Source organism: Rhinolophus sinicus, chromosome 1 (genome assembly GCF_057876585.1).
Source record: "Rhinolophus sinicus isolate RSI-liver-muscle chromosome 1, RSI-T2T, whole genome shotgun sequence".
In the NCBI taxonomy this organism is placed as follows: Eukaryota; Metazoa; Chordata; class Mammalia; order Chiroptera; family Rhinolophidae; genus Rhinolophus; species Rhinolophus sinicus.
Window position 1 is genome coordinate 17,672,109 of NC_142501.1, and position 17,740 is coordinate 17,689,848.

Below are 17,740 nucleotides of genomic sequence, written 5' to 3' on the forward strand. Positions count from 1 at the left end.
TCTCAGGGCCCTTGCTTCTACCTGCTGTTCACTCCTCCTGCAGCGTTTGCCCCAGCTTTCTACAAGGATAGCATCTTCTCACCATTTGGATTCCATCCCAAAAGCCATGTCATCCTTTTCTGCCTACCCATTCTGGAGTGGCCACCCCTCCCCCACATTCCCAGTACCCAACTTCACTATCTTATTGTTCTCTCTTACTGTCTTCACATGTTTAACAGAAACTGAACTTATTTTGTTAATTTGTTTGGCTATTGTTCATCATCTCCCTGCCCTCACATGCTCTTGGAATATAAATTCTCTGACAGCAGGAACATTAACAGTCTTGTTCACTGCTGTATTCTTAGCACTTGGAACAATTCCTGGTGCACAGTTGTCAGTCAATAAATATTTACTGAAAAATGTATGTGAGTTCCATATTTTAAAATTTTTTGGTGTTGTAATACTTAAAAAAATATCTTTTGGGGCTGGCCCGGTGGCTCAGGCGGTTAGAGCTCCATGCTCCTAGCTTGGAAGGCTGCCGGTTCGATTCCCACATGGGCCAGTGGGCTCTCAACCACAAGGTTGCCAGTTCAATTCCTTGAGTCCCGCAAGGGATGGTGGGCAGCAACCCCTGCCACTAAAATTGAACAGGGCACCTTGAGCTGAGCTGCCGCTGAGCTCCCAAATGGCTCAGTTGGTTGGAGCACATCCTCTCAACCACAAGGTTGCGGGTTCGATTCCTCGACTCCCGCAAGGGATGGTGGGCTGCGCCCCCTGCAACTAGCAATGCCAACTGTACCTGGAGCTGAGCTGTGCCCTCCACAACTAAGACTGAAAGGACAACTTGACTTGGAAAAAAGTCCTGGAAGTACACACTGTTCCCCAATAAAGTCCTGTTCCCCTTCCCCAATAAAATCTTTAAAAAAAAAAATCTTTTTATTTTGGAATAATTTTAGATTTACAGAAAAATTGCCAAAAAGAGTTCCCATATACCATTTACTCAGTTTCCCCAATGCTAACACTTTTGTGAAAACTAAAAAATTAACATCAGAGTAATACTATTAACTGAACTACAGAATATTCAGTTTTCAATTAATGTATTTTTTGTTCCAGGATCCAATGTAGGGTTCCACCTTGCAAATTTACTCATGGTATCTCCTTATGTCTCCTCCAATTTGTGACCATTTTTCAGTCTTTCCTTGTTTTTCACCACCTTTAAAATCTGAAGAGTACTGTTCACATATTCTGTGGAATGTTCACATATTCTGAAGATTTGTCTCATACATTCTCATAGTTAGAGTGGGATTGTAGATTTTTGGCAGGAGTACCACAGAGGTGAAGGTTCCTCTTAACATATGATAGGGGAGGCAGGGGCAAATGATATCAACATGACTTATCACTTGATTACTTGATATTAACTTGATTACTTGACTAAGGTGGTGTTTGCCAGGTTTCTCTATTGTAAAGCTACTATTTTTCCCTTTCCATACTCTATTCTTTGGAAGGGAGTCACTAAATCTGGTCTACACTCAAGGAGAGGAAAATTAAGAAACTCTCCTGAAGTGGGAAGTATCTACGTATATTAATTCTTCCATGCATTTTTAATTATGAGAAAGTGAGGCAGTGGCATTTGCAGTAAGTCTCTTAATGACAGACATTATTCGAATATTTATTTACCTAAAGGAGAAACTGTATTTGTTAAATACTCTTACCTACCAGTATCAAGATACCAAAGATCCTTGCAGCAAACTTGACTGTTCAGTGCTTTTTTGTAGCCATCTCTTCCACTCCAAAAATATAATCGAGTGCCAACTGCAACAGCGCAGTGTCCAGCTCTCGGTCTTGGTCTTGAATTTTTTTTATCTTCCTGAGAATCTGATACTAGGGTGGTCCACTCTGCTGTATCTAAAAAGATAGAAATATCCATGATTAATCTATTATTCTTAAACAACAAAACAAAAATCTTTTTATTAATAAATTGTACTTCAATAAGTAACTCTTAAAAGACTCACCCAGATTTAGGTAAGAAAATGAACTGGTACATCTCCATTCACAATCATGCGGTGCAGTCTCAATATTTTCCCCCTTATGTGGAACCCATCCACCAAAAATATACATCCTGAACAGCAACGAAAAAGAACATAAAGTAGCTGACATTTTTTCTAAAGCTTTAATTTTATTTTTCAGATTAAAATTCTAAGAATAGACTTTAAATTTCTTATTTGTTAATGCCAAGCTACAGAACTATTCACTCGCTTATCACTGTCAAGGTAATGGGAATAAGATAATGAATAATGTAGTCTTTCAAGAGTTCACAATTTTACGAAGCAATAAAGAATCAAATTATTTATCTCTGGCAAATTATTTAAAGTGGGAAATATTTCAATTATAATATATTTGAAAATCAATATTGTACGTAACATACGAAGGGTATCTCAGTCGGAAAGATATTCAAATGATCTATGACATTCAAAGTCAAATTTAGAATTGTATGCATATAGTAACCAAAGAGGATTGGTTTCATATAACTTTGGCCACTGATATCACTGCAATAAAAAACTTTAAACCATGTTCCTCAAGGCCCTAGGGGTTCTTGAGACATGCCTAATTGCTACTAAAGGAGAAAAGCTCATCAGGCAGAATTGACCTCAAGCCAACCAGAGAAGCTCTATTTTATATATTAGAGTTCCAATGAAAAGCTACATATTATAAAAGGGTTCTTCTGTTTTAAAAATGTCTATTTTGTTTATGTCTGTTTTTCAAAAAGAACTGATGAGGTTCTAAATTACAACTAGTTGTTTCCTAAAACATTACTTTTAAGGTAAAGTCCCTATACAAGAAAATAATATGCAATCCTGGCCCGGTGTTCCACAAATAAGGGACCTTGTTGATGATAGTAATAACAAACCATTAAGAAGTGCTCTCTATGTACCAGGAACTGTTTGAAGCATTTCTATGTATTAATCCATTTAATCCTCATTACAACCTTGTGAAATAGAATTTATTATTATCTACATTTTATAGTTTAGGAAATTGAGGTACAGACAGATTAAGTTTCCTTGCCCCAGGTCAAAGGACAAGTAGCAAAGCTGAGACTTGAATTCAAGCAATCTGGTTAGAGTCTGTAGTCTAACCATAACTCCATCAAAAGTATAATCATTGAGTATACATATCAAATCAAGCACTACCAAAAATATGTAAAATATGTAAAAAGAAACAGTGAGTTGGGTGTGTCAAACCTGTCTATACAGAACCAATCAGTTTGACAACACTCTGCCTTAAACTTAAGTAATACCTACTCTGTGCAAGGCATTGTAAGGAACGTAAGAAGTGTAAGGGGGCAGCATGATAAGAAAACAGCACATTAAGTATTTTAGCCTCCATAGGCATGTTATTTTAGCTGCAGTAAGCACAAACATTATTAAATTCAGTAATATATTTCCAAGAGACTAGTAGCATCACACTTTTTTAGTGTATCTTTCTTAAGTTGGTTAAAAAACAAACAAACAAACCAAAAAACAAAGAAACACCATACTTGTTTCCTATAACACTGGCTGTGTGAAGGCTTCGTGGAAGTGGCACTGTCCCTTTAGTTTCTGGTTTTGACCATGACATAGTTTCTAAAAGTAAAAATAAGTACATTAGCAACTTGATCTAATAACAGCAAATTACATGAACTGGCAGAATGTTAGAAAAGGACTTACTAAAATAAAGCAAACATGTTTCAAATTGTTACTTGAATTTTATTTTAAAATAAACATTTCCAGCTGACATGAATTGCCAGTCACAGAAATTATTTACACTTAAATGTTAGTAATTACAATGATGAGGTATATTTAGGGTACCACCGATTTTGAACTGAGGCCAGATTAGGCATATTAACGTTTTAAGTAAGGGTACATTGTGTAGAAGACAGTCAAAAGTGAAAGGTGCGCCTACTCCCCAATCATTCATTCCTAGGATCTCTTTAAAAAGAGCTACCCAAAGGTTTTCCACTGACCAGCAATAACATTACTAATGCTATACTTCCTGTACATGGAGTAACCATATAAATTTGATCCTCCCCAACTGGGACACTTTACAGAGTGAAACGGGGCACTATTGATAATTACATGGTACAATAAGCATTCCCAGGCAAACCAGGAAATTTGGCGGCCCTACTTACAGGGAGTACAGGAGAGTTAGTATCATAAATCAAACAATCATTTGTTTAACCTCATTGATCATCCACTGTTCACATCACACCCTAGCTGCCCCGGAGATGGCTACAAGTGCTAGTTATAAATCTAAGTGCAACTCAATAAATACTGTACTCAAAAATATTTTTCAAAGCAATTTTTATATATGCCTTTATCAATCATAACCAGTTCCTGAACCTGAATCAAGTTAAGCTTACCTAAGTCAAGTTGCCATAGATCATCCAGGCGAGAACCACACATTCCACCAAAAACATACATTTTAGGACTTCCAGAATCTTTTTTGCAATATATAACAGCTGTGTGGGATTCTCGTGGAGAAGGCACAATCCCTTTCGTCACTGGAATGCTCCAACCCACAACACCAGAACCATGCTGTAGCTCCAGCTCATAGAAATCATTTAAATACCTAGAATATCATACCAGAAATTAAAAACATTAACATAATATGTACCTTTCATTTGCTTTTTGTTTCTATCTATAAAGATAACATATGCTTACTGTGAAAAACTCATATAGTATAGAAAGGCATTAGGAGAGCAGAAACCCCATACTCTTTCACTCAACACATATTTATCAAACACTGCTGTGTACCAGGCACTTTTCTGGGAATAAAGTAGTAAACAGAAGAGATCTAAAAAATTTCTGCCGCCAGTTAGACAATACTCTTGTCTATGACAACAACAGTGATGGTTTCAAAAGAGCCGCAAATTCTCTGACACTCTTCCCACCAGGAGGTAGGGTCTATGTCCCCACCCCTTGGTTCTGGGCAGGCTTGTGATTGCTTTAACTATTACAGTATGATGAAGTGACACTACGTGATTTCTAAGGCTCGGTCACAGAAGGTCAATGCAACTTCCCTATGGAACACTTGCTCTTGGAATCCTGCACCACAGTGTAAGTCCAACTACCACAAAAACCACCATTTAGAGAGGCCAAATGTAGACACATAGGATGACTGTCCCAGCTGAGTCTGTCCTTCAGCCGTCTCAGTTGAAGCACCAGACACAGAAGTGACGATTCCTGCCTTCCCATTTGAGGGCCTAATCTTCACTCCTGTATCCTCTATGAATTCCTAATGACAGAATCCATGAGCATAAATAATGAAATGGTTGTCACTTTTCATCTTGTCACTAACTTTTGGGGCAATCTTTTTGTCACTAATTTTTGGGGCATCACTTGTCACTAACTTTTGGGGCAATTTATTACATAGTATGTGATAACCAGAAAAATCACTATTGACAATGATTGGTAAGACCGCCTGCTTGATACATACCCACACATATATAAATGAGGCTACAAATGCTGCTTTGGAAGTTTTCTTTCTTTTTAAAATTTCACTCTACAATGTTGTAACAATGTTCTACATAGCTTTTTAATTCTAGAAACTGGCGTTAAATTTCTCAACAGTGACATGGATGTTTCCAATGTTTTGAGCAAAATGACTTTTTTAGAAACCTATTTCCTATCAAATTATTACTCAAGTATGAGGGCAAAATTAAAACATTTGAGGATACATAAAACTTCAAAGTTTAGCCATATAATTGTTTTGGGGGAAAAGTGATTCTAGATATCAATCAGGAAAAATAAAAGGAATTCCAAGAAAGAATACACTGACTAAGAGAAATGGTAATGCAAAGAAAGCAGTATTTTATAATTACATTTAAATTGATGTTGATGATCTTGGTCATCTAAATAATCACTAAGAAAGACTAATGAAAAAATTAATTTCTTAACATTATTGTAATACGGGATAAGATTCAAGACTATGGGAACATATGGAAAAAGGAGGTAAGCAAAAAAAAAAAAAAACCCTAAAGGTAAAGATAGTAATCTATTCCCAAATGTATGTGATAATTTCTGAGCAATAAGCACAGGATTAGCATGTATAACTTTCAAATCATTAAAAGGAGAGGAAGGGGCCAGCCCGGTGGCTCAGGCAGTTAGAGCTCTGTGCTCCTAACTCCGAAGGCTGCTGGTTCGATTCCCACATGGGCCAGTGGGCTCTCAACCACAAGGTTGCCAGTTCGATTCCTCGACTCCCGCAAGGGATGGTGGGCTGGGCCCCCTGCAACTAGAAACGGCAACTGGACCTGGAGCTGAACTGTGCCCTCCACAACTAAGATTGAAAGGACAACAACTGGACTTGGAAAAAAGGCCTGGAAGTACACACTGTTCCCCAATAAAGTCCTGTTCCCCTTCCCCAATAAAATCTTTAAAAAAAAGAAAAGGAGAGGAAGAATTAAAGAAAAACAATAAATTAAGAAAAAGTAAACAGCAGGAAAAATAAGCAAAACATAGCCTGTGGAAAGCAACTAATAAGATGATTAGAAAAACAACAACACTATAAATAATGTCAAAAGAAAAATGATAAACTGTGAAAGCAAATTTGGTACACATTACAGAAAAAGATTAAATTTCTTAATATAAAGAGCTCCTACAAAATCAAGATAATGACCAAATCACACAACAGACATAGATAAAAGGATATAAAGTAACAATTCCCAGAACAGGAAATAAAAATTATATAAATGTATATGTATACACATGCAGATACGTAGATATATAGACAAACATACACATACAAATGTTTGCCCTCATTTAAAAATATCTAGTAAAGGCAGGAAAAGTGGGGCAGGGTAGGGGGTAGCAACAACAAGCAGAGTAAACAGAAGACATAAAATAAAAGGGCAGGGAAAAACTTCCCTATTATAAAACAAAGTCTCTTGGGGGCAGGGGGGATGCAGGGGAAACAAAATAAAAGAACTATGAATCCAGCTATAAGCTATTAAGAGCAAGGATTATATTAAACTATTTAACAACTGATATGGCACAGACTTAAACAGATTAGAACAGACGCCAGCCAGTATGCTATACCAGTTCATACTGATTAATTGCTAGTCTTATTTACAAAAGATAAAGTCTACAACAAAATAATACACACAGGTTGGAAATTAGATATACAAGAAACAAAACACAAATTCACAATCACACTAGCAGACTTTAAAATATTCAGAAGTTGATATAACCTAGTCCCCACCTAAAAAAACCCAAAACTTTGAATAATAATTTAAAACAGTGATTTAATAAAGAACCTTGTACCCAGTCAAGAACTCACAATCTTCATGAACACCTATGGCATAATCACAAAATTGACTGTGAAACAGACCATAAAGTCAATCTCCAGAAAGGAGAAACCCCATAGTCAATTTTTTTTCTTTTAACCACAATATAGTAAAAGTAAATATTAGCACCAATAATTTAGCAACAATAAATTAGCAAAATTTCCATGTGGAAATTTTTAAAAATTATGCACAATTACTTTTGGATTAAAGAGAAAATAGAAATTAATGACAATAAGAGCACTATATATCAAAACTCATGCAATATGGCCAAAGCCGTAATCAGAGGAAAGTATACAGCATTTATTAGGAAACAATACTGAAAATAAATGAATTAATAACCAAATTATTAGAAGTGAGAAAAAGTTTTAAAAAATGTTAGAAAAAGCATTCAAACTATTATTAATAGAAGTTTAAAAGAAGCTAGGAAAAAGGGAAAAAAGAAATGGAATAGAGTTAAAGAAAATAAATGAGAAATATTTTAATAAAACAAAAAAATGGTTCTTTGAAAACGCCAATAAAAAAAACAAACCACTAGCAAGTCTAATTAGAAAAAAGAAAAGACAACCACATACATTTTGGAATGAGAAAAAAGATGTTAACCACAGATTCAGAGGTATTAAAGATATATGGAGAATTGTCATAATTTTTATCAATAAATTTAAAAATCTAGATGAAACGAGTGATTTTTCAAGGAAGACACAAATTACCAAATGACTCAAGAAAAGTTAGAAAATCTAAATAGATCAATAACTATAGGAGATATTGAAAAGGTAGTCTAACATCATCCCCTTAACCGATTATTAATTCCAGAAAGTTATGGAAAATTGCTACTAACTATTCAAGAAATGTTTTTTAAGGATAATAAGAGATGGAGAACTTCCCACAACCTCAGAACATAGCCCTGATTATGTTCCCAGGGGTAACATAATCCTGACACTCAAATCAGATTATAATAGCACCCCATTCTCCCAAATGAAGACAGTAAGGGCAAAAATCGCTCATGACTACAGACAGTTAAAACAAATGTTAGCAAAGTGAATTCAGCAAAGCATGAAAACAACACGGCAACACAATAATGTAGGGTTTAACTAGGAATAAAAAGGTGGCTCATATTGCAGAACCTAATAATATGTGCACAAAATTACTGGTTTAAAGAAAAGAACAGTAGGTTCATTTCTATACCTGAAATGAATTAGAACTACCTCAACATCCATTTTCTGGTTAACAAGAGAGGAAAAAAACTAGGTGGCAAACTAGAAATTTAAGAAAACTTCCTTAATCTGATCAAAGACATATACTAGAAACCTATAGCAAACATCACAATTAATGATAGAAAGGTAAATATATTAATGAAACAGAATAGAATCTAGAACATGAGTTGACAAACTTTTTCTGTAAAGGGCCAGATAATAAATATTTTAGGCTTTGCAGGTCATAAAATCTGCCACAACTAATAAACTGTGCTCTTTTAATAGAAAGCAGCCAGAGACAATATGGAAATAAATGGGCATGGCTGTGTTTCAATAAAACTTTATTAACAAAAACAGACAGCAGGGGGCTGGCCCGGTGGCTCAGGTGGTTGGAGCTCCGTGCTCCTAACTCGGAAGGCTGGTGGTTAGATTCCCACGTGGGCCAGTGGGCTCTCAAGCACAAGGTTGCCGGTTTGACTCCCGCAAGTGATGGTGGGCTGCGCCCCCTGCAACTAGCAATGGCAACTGGACCTGGAGCTGAGCTGCGCCCTCCACAACTAAGACTGAAAGGACAACAACTTGACTTGGGGGGGGGGGGCGGGGGGGGGAAGTCCTGGAAGTACACAGTTCCCCAATAAAGTCCTGTTCAAAAAACAAAACAAAACAAAACACACACACACAAAAAAAACTTAAAAAACAAAACAAAACAGACAGCAGGCGAAATTTGGCCCGCAGAGTGTAGTTTGTAACCCCTAGTCTAGGGAGAGCCTAGAAAAAGACTCATTTATATGAGGATAAAGATATGACAGAGATGGGACGTCAAATGAACAGGGAAAAAATGGATTATTTAATAAATAAATGATGGTGGGAGAATTGGAAATCCATTAGGAAGATAAAAGTTAAAAGCCTCACAGTAGTTACAAAAATACATTTCAAATGTATTAATGTTTTAAACAAAACACAAAGCTGTGAATGTACTAGAAGAACATATAGAACAGTTATTTTTATAATTTTGGTGTAGGAGAGTCTTCCTAAGCAAGATGCAAAACCAAAAAGCCATAACAGAAAATATTGTAAAACTTGATAAAACAAAAATGAAAACCCTTTAAAACAAAAACGGCAAATAGAAGACTTGGAAAAAATATTTGGAACATATTAAACGCGATATATAAAGGACTCCTAAGAATCAATAATAAAAACTGAAATCCATGAAAATATGATTAAAAATAATAAATGAATTCAGCAAAGTCACGATACAAGATCAATATACAGAGACCAATTGTATTTCTATATATTAGTAGTGAACAATTCAAAAATGAAGTTAAGAAACCAAAGCTATTCTCAGTCATCAAAAAGAATAAAAATTAGGAATAAATTTACCAAAATAAGAGCAAACTTGTACATTGAAAAACCTCAAAATAGTGCTGAGAGAAATTAAAGATCTAAGTAAATGGAGAGACATTTCCATGTTCATGGCCTGGAAGACTCTGTTAATGACAGCAATTCTCCACAAATTGATCTATATATACAACACAATCCCTATCAAAATCCTGCAGAACTTTTTGCAGAGATTGGCTAACTGATCCTAAAATTTTCAAAGAAATGCAAAGCACCCAAAGTAGACAAAATACACTTGAGAAAGAATAATAAAATTTGAGAACTTACATCTTCCAATTTCAAAACTTACTACAAAGCTAAAATGTGGTACTGGAATAAGGCTAGACATATAGATCAATGGAATAGAAGAGTCCAGAAATAAACCCTTACAATTAGGGTCGGTCAATTGATTTGCAAACAAGATGCCAAAGCTAGTCTTTTCAACAAATGGTACTAAGACAACTGGATATCCACATGTAAAAAGATGTATTTCGACATTTACTTTACCCCAGTCATAAAAATTAACACAAAATGAATCAAAGAGATAAATGTAAGAGCTAACACTATAAAACTTTTAGAAGAAAACAGAGGAACAAATCTTCATAACCTTTAGATAGGTAGAATTCTTAAATATGACATTAAAAGCATGATCCATAAAAGAAAAAAATTGATTAATTGGGCTTATCAAAATTAAAAACTTTGTGTTTCAAAAGAAACCATTAAAAGGAAATGAAAAGACAAGCTACAGATTGGAAGAAAATATTTGCAAATCACATTTCTGATTAAAACAAACTTGTATCCAGGATATATAAAGAACTCTTACAATTCAATAATTAGAATACAAACAATTTAAAAATCAATTAAGATTTGCATAGAAATTTCACCAAAGGAGATATACAAATGGCTAAAAAGCTCATGAAAAGATGCTCAACATCACTGATCAATAGGGAAATACAATTTAAAACCACAATGAGGTACCACCTTATACCCACTATTTTGCTACAATAAAAAAAGACAGACAATAACAACTGTTAGTAAGGATGTGGAGAAATTAGAAGCCTCAGACATTGCTGGCAAGAATGTAAAATGGTACAGTCACTTTGGGAAACAGTTTGGTAGTTCTTAATAAGTTAAACATAAATTTACCACATGACCCAGTAATTCTGCTAGGTTTCTGATCAAAAGAAATCAATACAAGTCCATACAAAGACTTGTATGCAAATGTTTATAGCAGCATTATTCATAAAAGCCGAAAAAACTAGAAACAATCCAAATATCCAACAACTGATGAATGGATAAACAAAATGTAGTATATACATACAATGGAGCACTATTCAGCCATAAAAAGGAAGAAATATTTGATACATGCTACAACATGGCTGAACCTCAAAAATATTATGCTAAGTGAAAGAAGATAAATGCAGAAAATCACGTTTATATGAAATGTCCAGAAAAGGCTAATCTATGGAGACAGAAAATAGATTAGTGGTTGCTTGGGGATCAGGATGGGAATAGGGACTGACTGCAAATGGATAGGAAGTTTCATTTTGGAGTAATGGAAATGTTCTAAAACTAGATTGTGGTGACAGTTACACAACACTGTGAATTTACTAAAAATCATTGTATTGCACATATAGAAGGGTTGAATTTTATGGTATATAATTTATACTTCAATTTTTAAAAAAAGAAAAATGAAGAAGGATAAGACAAAGTTCAAAAATTGAACAGCAAATGTTCAATAAGCAGTTAATCAAGCTCATTCCCAGGTTTTAAAAGAGTCAAAATAAATCCACGAATTGTATTCACCTATTAGCTTGGCAAAAACTAAGAGAAAGACAAGCTAGTATTGCCAAAGGTGTAGGCACTATCATATACTGTTATTAGGAATATAAATGGCTCTGTCTCTTTGGAGGTTGATTCAGGAGTACCTAACAAACTTAAACGTAAACACCCTTTGACACCCCCCCCCCAATTCCACTTATAAGTGTCAATCTTAAAAAATATTTATACATGTGTGAAAACTGTAATAGAAAAAAAAAAGAAAGAAAATATTTAAATGTCCATCAGTAGAGGAAAGGTTAAATAATTTGCATAATTCAGACTACTTTTCAGCCTTAAAAAAAAATAAGGTCAATTTGTGTCTACTGCCATGAAAAGAGCTCCAAGATATATCACTAAAGGAAAAAAACAAACAAACCCAAAGTCACAAAGCAAAAAGAAAGATCTCACTTCTATCAGAGAATACATGTCTGTATAGGATCAAATTAACGCTCCCAACTCTCCTCTCCTAGTATGTAGAACATACATCCCTGGATCATTGACTTAAGGGCTTGGCCTTATGGCTTGCTTTGACCAATGTACTGTGAACAGCAATAATTGTACTAGCTTTAATCAGAGGCTTTAAAAAGCATTGCATGTATCTATTTGCACCCTCAAGTAGTAAACTTGAGAAGCTTGCCTGTTAGATACAATAATAACCTAAGGAAGGCTGACTAATACAATGTATTACATGAAAAAGGTCCCCAAAAATACACATCAAACTGAATTATGTATGTTTGCCTAGGTTAGGGGACAGTGATGCTATAAGCAAAAACTTTATATACTTTCTAATTTCTTGAATTTTTATGAGTCTCTACCTAAAAAATCTGTTTAATGGAAAAATGAAAAAAGACGTGCTAAAAGTAAAAGTACATGGATTAGTGTGGTGGGATAAATATTTTTTCATTTCCTCTAGTTTCAAAATTTCCGATGATGTTTTAGTGTATGTTATTTTTTAAAGTTTGGGGGGGAAAAACAAAAAAAACAAACTAAGACGTTAATCTAACATAGGTAAAAAGATACATTACACGGTCATAATAACTATTGTACTATATGTGGATGTCAACTTGAAAGTGCTTTAAAAATTATGCCAATGATTTTATTTAGCTATCACAATGACACTGAAAGGTAGGTGTTTAATCACTCCCATTTCACAGTGAAGGAAAACGAGCCTAGATTACTGGTACTAAAGAACACACATAGTAAGCAGTGATTCAGAAAACAGCCTTTTGGACTCTAAATCTTCAAATCCTGAGCGTTATAATGACAAAGTGATCAAAACACTATGTGAATAGAAAAGAGATAGTGATTAATTCTGTTTGGAAAAAGGAGGGGAGTATTGGTTCAAAAAGTATTTGCTTTTGTAAACCACTCTAACAGCTTCCTGCATGAAAAGTGGAAATAATGGCCTTTTTATATTCAGATTTTTGTCTCCAAATTCCCAGAGAAACCTAATTTGAAAATAACATTTGTTACTTTTCATTTTCACTTATGATAATTAAAATACATTGTGGCTCACTAGATACAAAAATATTGCTACAAGCAGTTATATTAATATTAATTTAATAAGGATTTCTGATTAGAAACGGCATAGTTTTGAAAACAGATATACTCCAGGGACTAAGGAAAACACAAATGCACACACATTTGTTCATTGTTAAGTTTAAAGGCAAAAGGCTACGTTTTATCCCTTTTAATAATTAAAGGTGAAGAAATTAAATATTCTTAATCTAAATCGTAAAACAAGCATTTGGTCTGAAAAAAGAGTCAGCATACCTGGGAACATTATTGTTGGAATCTTCACTTTCATTTGCCAGGCCACCAAACAAATAGCATTTGTTACCATATAAAGAAAAGCTATGTCCAAGCCGAGGACAAGGAGGTAAACCAGAAGAAGGGGGATGGGGTTTGACTTTTTTCCATAACCAACGACTTGCCTAAAAAAAGAGCATAAATACACTCAGACAAAATCAGGAAAGCATTCCTATATTGTTAATAGTATAACATCATCTCAATACTTTTTAATCTGAATCCAATCAGAAACTCCAATAAGTTATTTGTATGACAAATGACAAGTAAGCAGATAACTTCTAGAATTTAAAATAAATGTTCCAATAGAAATTCAGTCTAGTCTTCCATATTCACAACTTTCCACAATGGCAAACTAAGCTTATAATAATAAACACTAACAGTCCTGAAATATTTTGCAAATAAAAATTATTATATATAGCTTTAAGATTAAAAGTAATTTATGTATTCCTACTTTCTGAAATTAGGTAATCTATGAATGGTATATATTTTAACCTTTAAATAAGCATAAAGACCATTTAACAAACAAAACTCCAAAACTTATTCTCTGGCCATGGATGATTTCTTTATCTAAAACTATCTGTGAGATGAGTTGCTTGTAAATAGGTATCATCCACCTACCTCTTCCAATTACCAGATGCTCTCATGATCACGGCCCAGGGAACATATGCACAGTTCAGGAATAAAAGTCAATTAGGGCGGTCACAGAGGGCTCTGAGTCTGGTTTAGTAGTGAGTCAAATTTAGAAAGGATATGTGAAACTGTTACCCCTCTTTTGTATGCACTACCAGAAAAAAAATATGACTATTAGCATGAGGGTAACAATTTCTATAACTAAGGCAGAGGTTTTCAAAGTATTGTCTGGGGACCAGCAACAGGTGGGAACGTGGTAAGAATGCAAATAGTGAGGCCCCACTAGATAATACTGATTCAGAAACTCTGGAGGCAGGACCCAGCGATCTATGTTTTCGCCAGCCCTCTATCTATGTTTTCATCAGCACTCTGGGTGCTTCCGTTGCTGGGCCAACCTTGAACTACTGCACCAAAATAGGAAAGCCTAAAGACTTAACATGTACAACTGATGATAAGTAACAGATATCTTAATGTTACAAATGTTGCACTGGGTATTGGGAAAAGCCTCACATTAGAAACTGGCTTTTTAGTGAAGTGGAAACAATTTCTTCAAAGCTATAAAAGGTGAATCTCACAAATTTAAGTATGTTAATGATTTTGCAATCTTTCGAAGAATTATGAGTAATATCATTATTAAAGCTACAGACTGAAATAATAAATTTGAAAGTCACTTACTTGTAACTCATATAACTCATTGCTGTATCTTCCATATTCAACCATTCCCCCAAATACTAATATTCTGGTACCATCACAGACAAATCCATGGGCAGCACAGCCTGGAGGGATGTCTCCTCTAACAGCTGGTAGGAACCACTGATTTGTAACTGGTTGCCAAAATAAAATGAAAAGCAATTATAATAAACAGTTATCACAAACTATGAGTATGTAGTTTATATGTAGCACTGATATATATCAGTGGTTCTTAACTGGGGATGATTCTGCTCCTGCCCCCAGAGGCAAACTAAAAATTCTTAGTTGTCATAATTGGAGGGAGAGGGTGCTACTGGGCACTAGTGGGTAGAGGCTAGGGATGCTGCCACACATCTTACAGGGTACAGTGCAGCCCACAACAACAAAGAATTCTCCGGTTCAAATGTCTATAGTGCTGTTATAGAAAAACCCTGATCTGTAACATTTAATTCTCACAAAAACCCTGCTTGATGAATATCATCCTCTCCATCTTGCAAGTGAAAAAATCTGACACTTCGGTTTGGTAACTTGAGCGCTGATCATGAGCAACTGGCAGAGCAAAATTCAAACCAGGTCGAACTTATTCCAGAGCCAGGGTTTTGCACTGCATCAAATTGTCCAATAACTTTTTAACTTTATATTCCGGGGTGCTAGGAGGAGGAGAAGGTGAAAAAATAAAAGTTCTCCTACTCCAGTAGTTTATTAACTTTTAAATGACCATTATGATTAAGTGGATGGGTCAAAGAAAAGTTACTGATCATGGCACAGACCCAAAATGCAGTAATTATCCTTATACCAAGGGAACCGCTTTCTCACGATAGGTAGGGCATTTACAAGTGGGAAATATGATATTCCAACCTCCTTCCTGCTCCACGGGGGCACTCAAAAGTAGGGCCTCCCCGGGCGGGGGCACTTGCGATGTGCAGCGGGGCGCGAGCTGACAGCCGCTTTCTGAGCGGTGCACACACCCAACCACCGCGGGCCTCCCCCGCGAACCGCTTCCCCGCGAGTTAAGAAGGCTGCCAACGGAGCAGAAATCTTGACTGCCACCTGCCAGAGCCGGGGCTGTATTTGGGGTGAAAGTGCCAGAAGGCCTCTCGTTTTTCCCACCTCACCCCGCCCCGCCTAGATTCTCTCCCTCCAGAGGAAGCAAAGACGGGAAAGGCCGGAGGAGCTGCAGTCTGGGGTTGGTTTGGGGTTTTGACAGGAGAGGGAGCGCCGAGCCCCGAGCCCCGCGCCCCGGGCTCCGGAGTGAGCGAGACTTCGGAAAGAGGCCCAGACGGTTAGAAACAGTCTCTCGCCTACGTCCGCCCGGGCTGGGGCGGGGAGGGGTTCGGGACCGCCCGCTGGGGGGCCGGTGCTGCCCTGCGGGTACCGGGGAGACGGAGCGGCCGCCTGGCACACCTCAGGACCGGGGCCGCTCGGCCGAGCCGCCACCCCGCCGCCGGCCGGAGGCGGCAGGCAGGGCAGTGACAGCTGTCAGGGCCGCGGCCGCGGCTTCGCCTCCCCTCCCCCTCCGCGGCTCCCACAGGCGGGGCCGAGGAGCCGCCGCCGCGCCTACCCGTGTTGTAGACGTGCAGCTCGTCCGCGATGCCCTCGTTGCCCCCACCAAAGATGATCATCAGCTCCCGGATGGCCACGGCCCGGTGTCCGTGCCGGGCGCGGGGGACGGGCCCGGTGAAGGAGGAAACCCGCCTCCAGTTGAGGAGGCTGGGAGCCGCCATCTTCCCAACCCCCGCCCCTCTGCCCACAATTCACCGCGCCGGCTCCGGCGCCTCCGCTCGCGGGGGTGGGCGGGGACCCGCCCCCAGCGGTGCGCCCGGGGCGGGTGGCGGGGGAATGTCATATGACCGCGGGCGGCCTCGGCGAGGCTGGCGGCCTGCGGGGAGCGGCGGGGTCCTGGCCGGGAAGCCCCGCCCCCACCCCCGGCGACGTGGCGGCCCGGGCACCTGTGGCACCGTTGCTTTGGTGAAAGAACATTTCCTACCGACCCATCTTCCCTCACCCCCAGAGCCCCCAGTTTTGTATTTGTGAGAGAAGGTACAGCGTTTTCCTTTACGGCCACTTTGAGCATCTATGATGTGCGGGCGAATCAGACCCTTTAAACAATTACGGTGCAACAGGAGGGAGGAAAGCTGGCGTAGAAGTTCCCAGTGCGGGAGACGCGGGGAGCGAAAGGGAAGCCTGTCCTGGCGGAGGGCGCCCGCGAAGGCGAGAGGGGGCGAGGGAGTCTGGGTCACCGTGCAGCGGTGCAGAGAGCTGCTCCTGCCGTGGCTGCCACCTGAGGGTAGGTGTTTGCTGCGCCTGCAAAGGCAGAGTAGGCAGACCAGGTTTTGTGGATGCCTCGCCAAGAAGTTTGGGACCGGTGAGCCGCGACAGGCTTTTTTCTTTTGTTTAAGCAGGTGGGAGAGTATATATACGCGAAGTGCCAAAAAAAAATGTATACAAGTGGACACTTGGGTCAACCTCAAGCAGTACTTCATCGTAATCGGAAGTGTCTGGACGCTGATGGTAACCACTTTGAGCACCTCTTGTAATTGCAGAAGTCAAACGTGACTTGAATTCATCTTTTGTTTTGGTATATATTGAGTATCACAATTTTAGTACAGTTTTCCTTGCTTAGAATGTGTATACATTTTTTGGGCACCCTCTGTAGATTTGTTTTGTTACTAACATCTGAGCGTCTTCCAGTGTCAAGCACTGACTTTATCTGTATTATCTCACATGATCCTCCCAACAATCCAGTGCAGAAGGTACTGTTATCTCCTTTACATGGGTGGGAAAATGAAGCACAGAGAAGTAAAGTAATGCTCCCCTGGGCACAGAGCAGAAAAGAACTGGGATCGGGATTCAAACGCACGGCTGCTGATTCCAGGGCACCTAACCCCGGTACCGCCTCTGACCGCAGTCATATGTATCCCTT

At 38.1% G+C, this 17,740-nt stretch overlaps 1 protein-coding gene across 1 annotated transcript in view; it reads right to left on the reverse strand.

Moving 5' to 3' along the window:
• Nucleotides 1-16,752, reverse strand: part of HCFC2 (host cell factor C2) — a 43,905-nt gene extending 27,153 nt beyond the window's left edge. The window contains exons 1-7 of the mRNA XM_019728477.3: nucleotides 16,379-16,752; nucleotides 14,803-14,951; nucleotides 13,462-13,622; nucleotides 4,376-4,584; nucleotides 3,515-3,599; nucleotides 1,992-2,098; nucleotides 1,696-1,884 (exon numbers count right to left, since the gene is read on the reverse strand). Coding sequence (XP_019584036.1) covers nucleotides 1,696-1,884; nucleotides 1,992-2,098; nucleotides 3,515-3,599; nucleotides 4,376-4,584; nucleotides 13,462-13,622; nucleotides 14,803-14,951; nucleotides 16,379-16,541 — 1,063 coding nt within the window. The 5' untranslated portion in view covers nucleotides 16,542-16,752. The remainder of the gene's footprint in view (nucleotides 1-1,695; nucleotides 1,885-1,991; nucleotides 2,099-3,514; nucleotides 3,600-4,375; nucleotides 4,585-13,461; nucleotides 13,623-14,802; nucleotides 14,952-16,378) is intronic.
• Nucleotides 16,753-17,740: the final 988 nt, after the last annotated feature.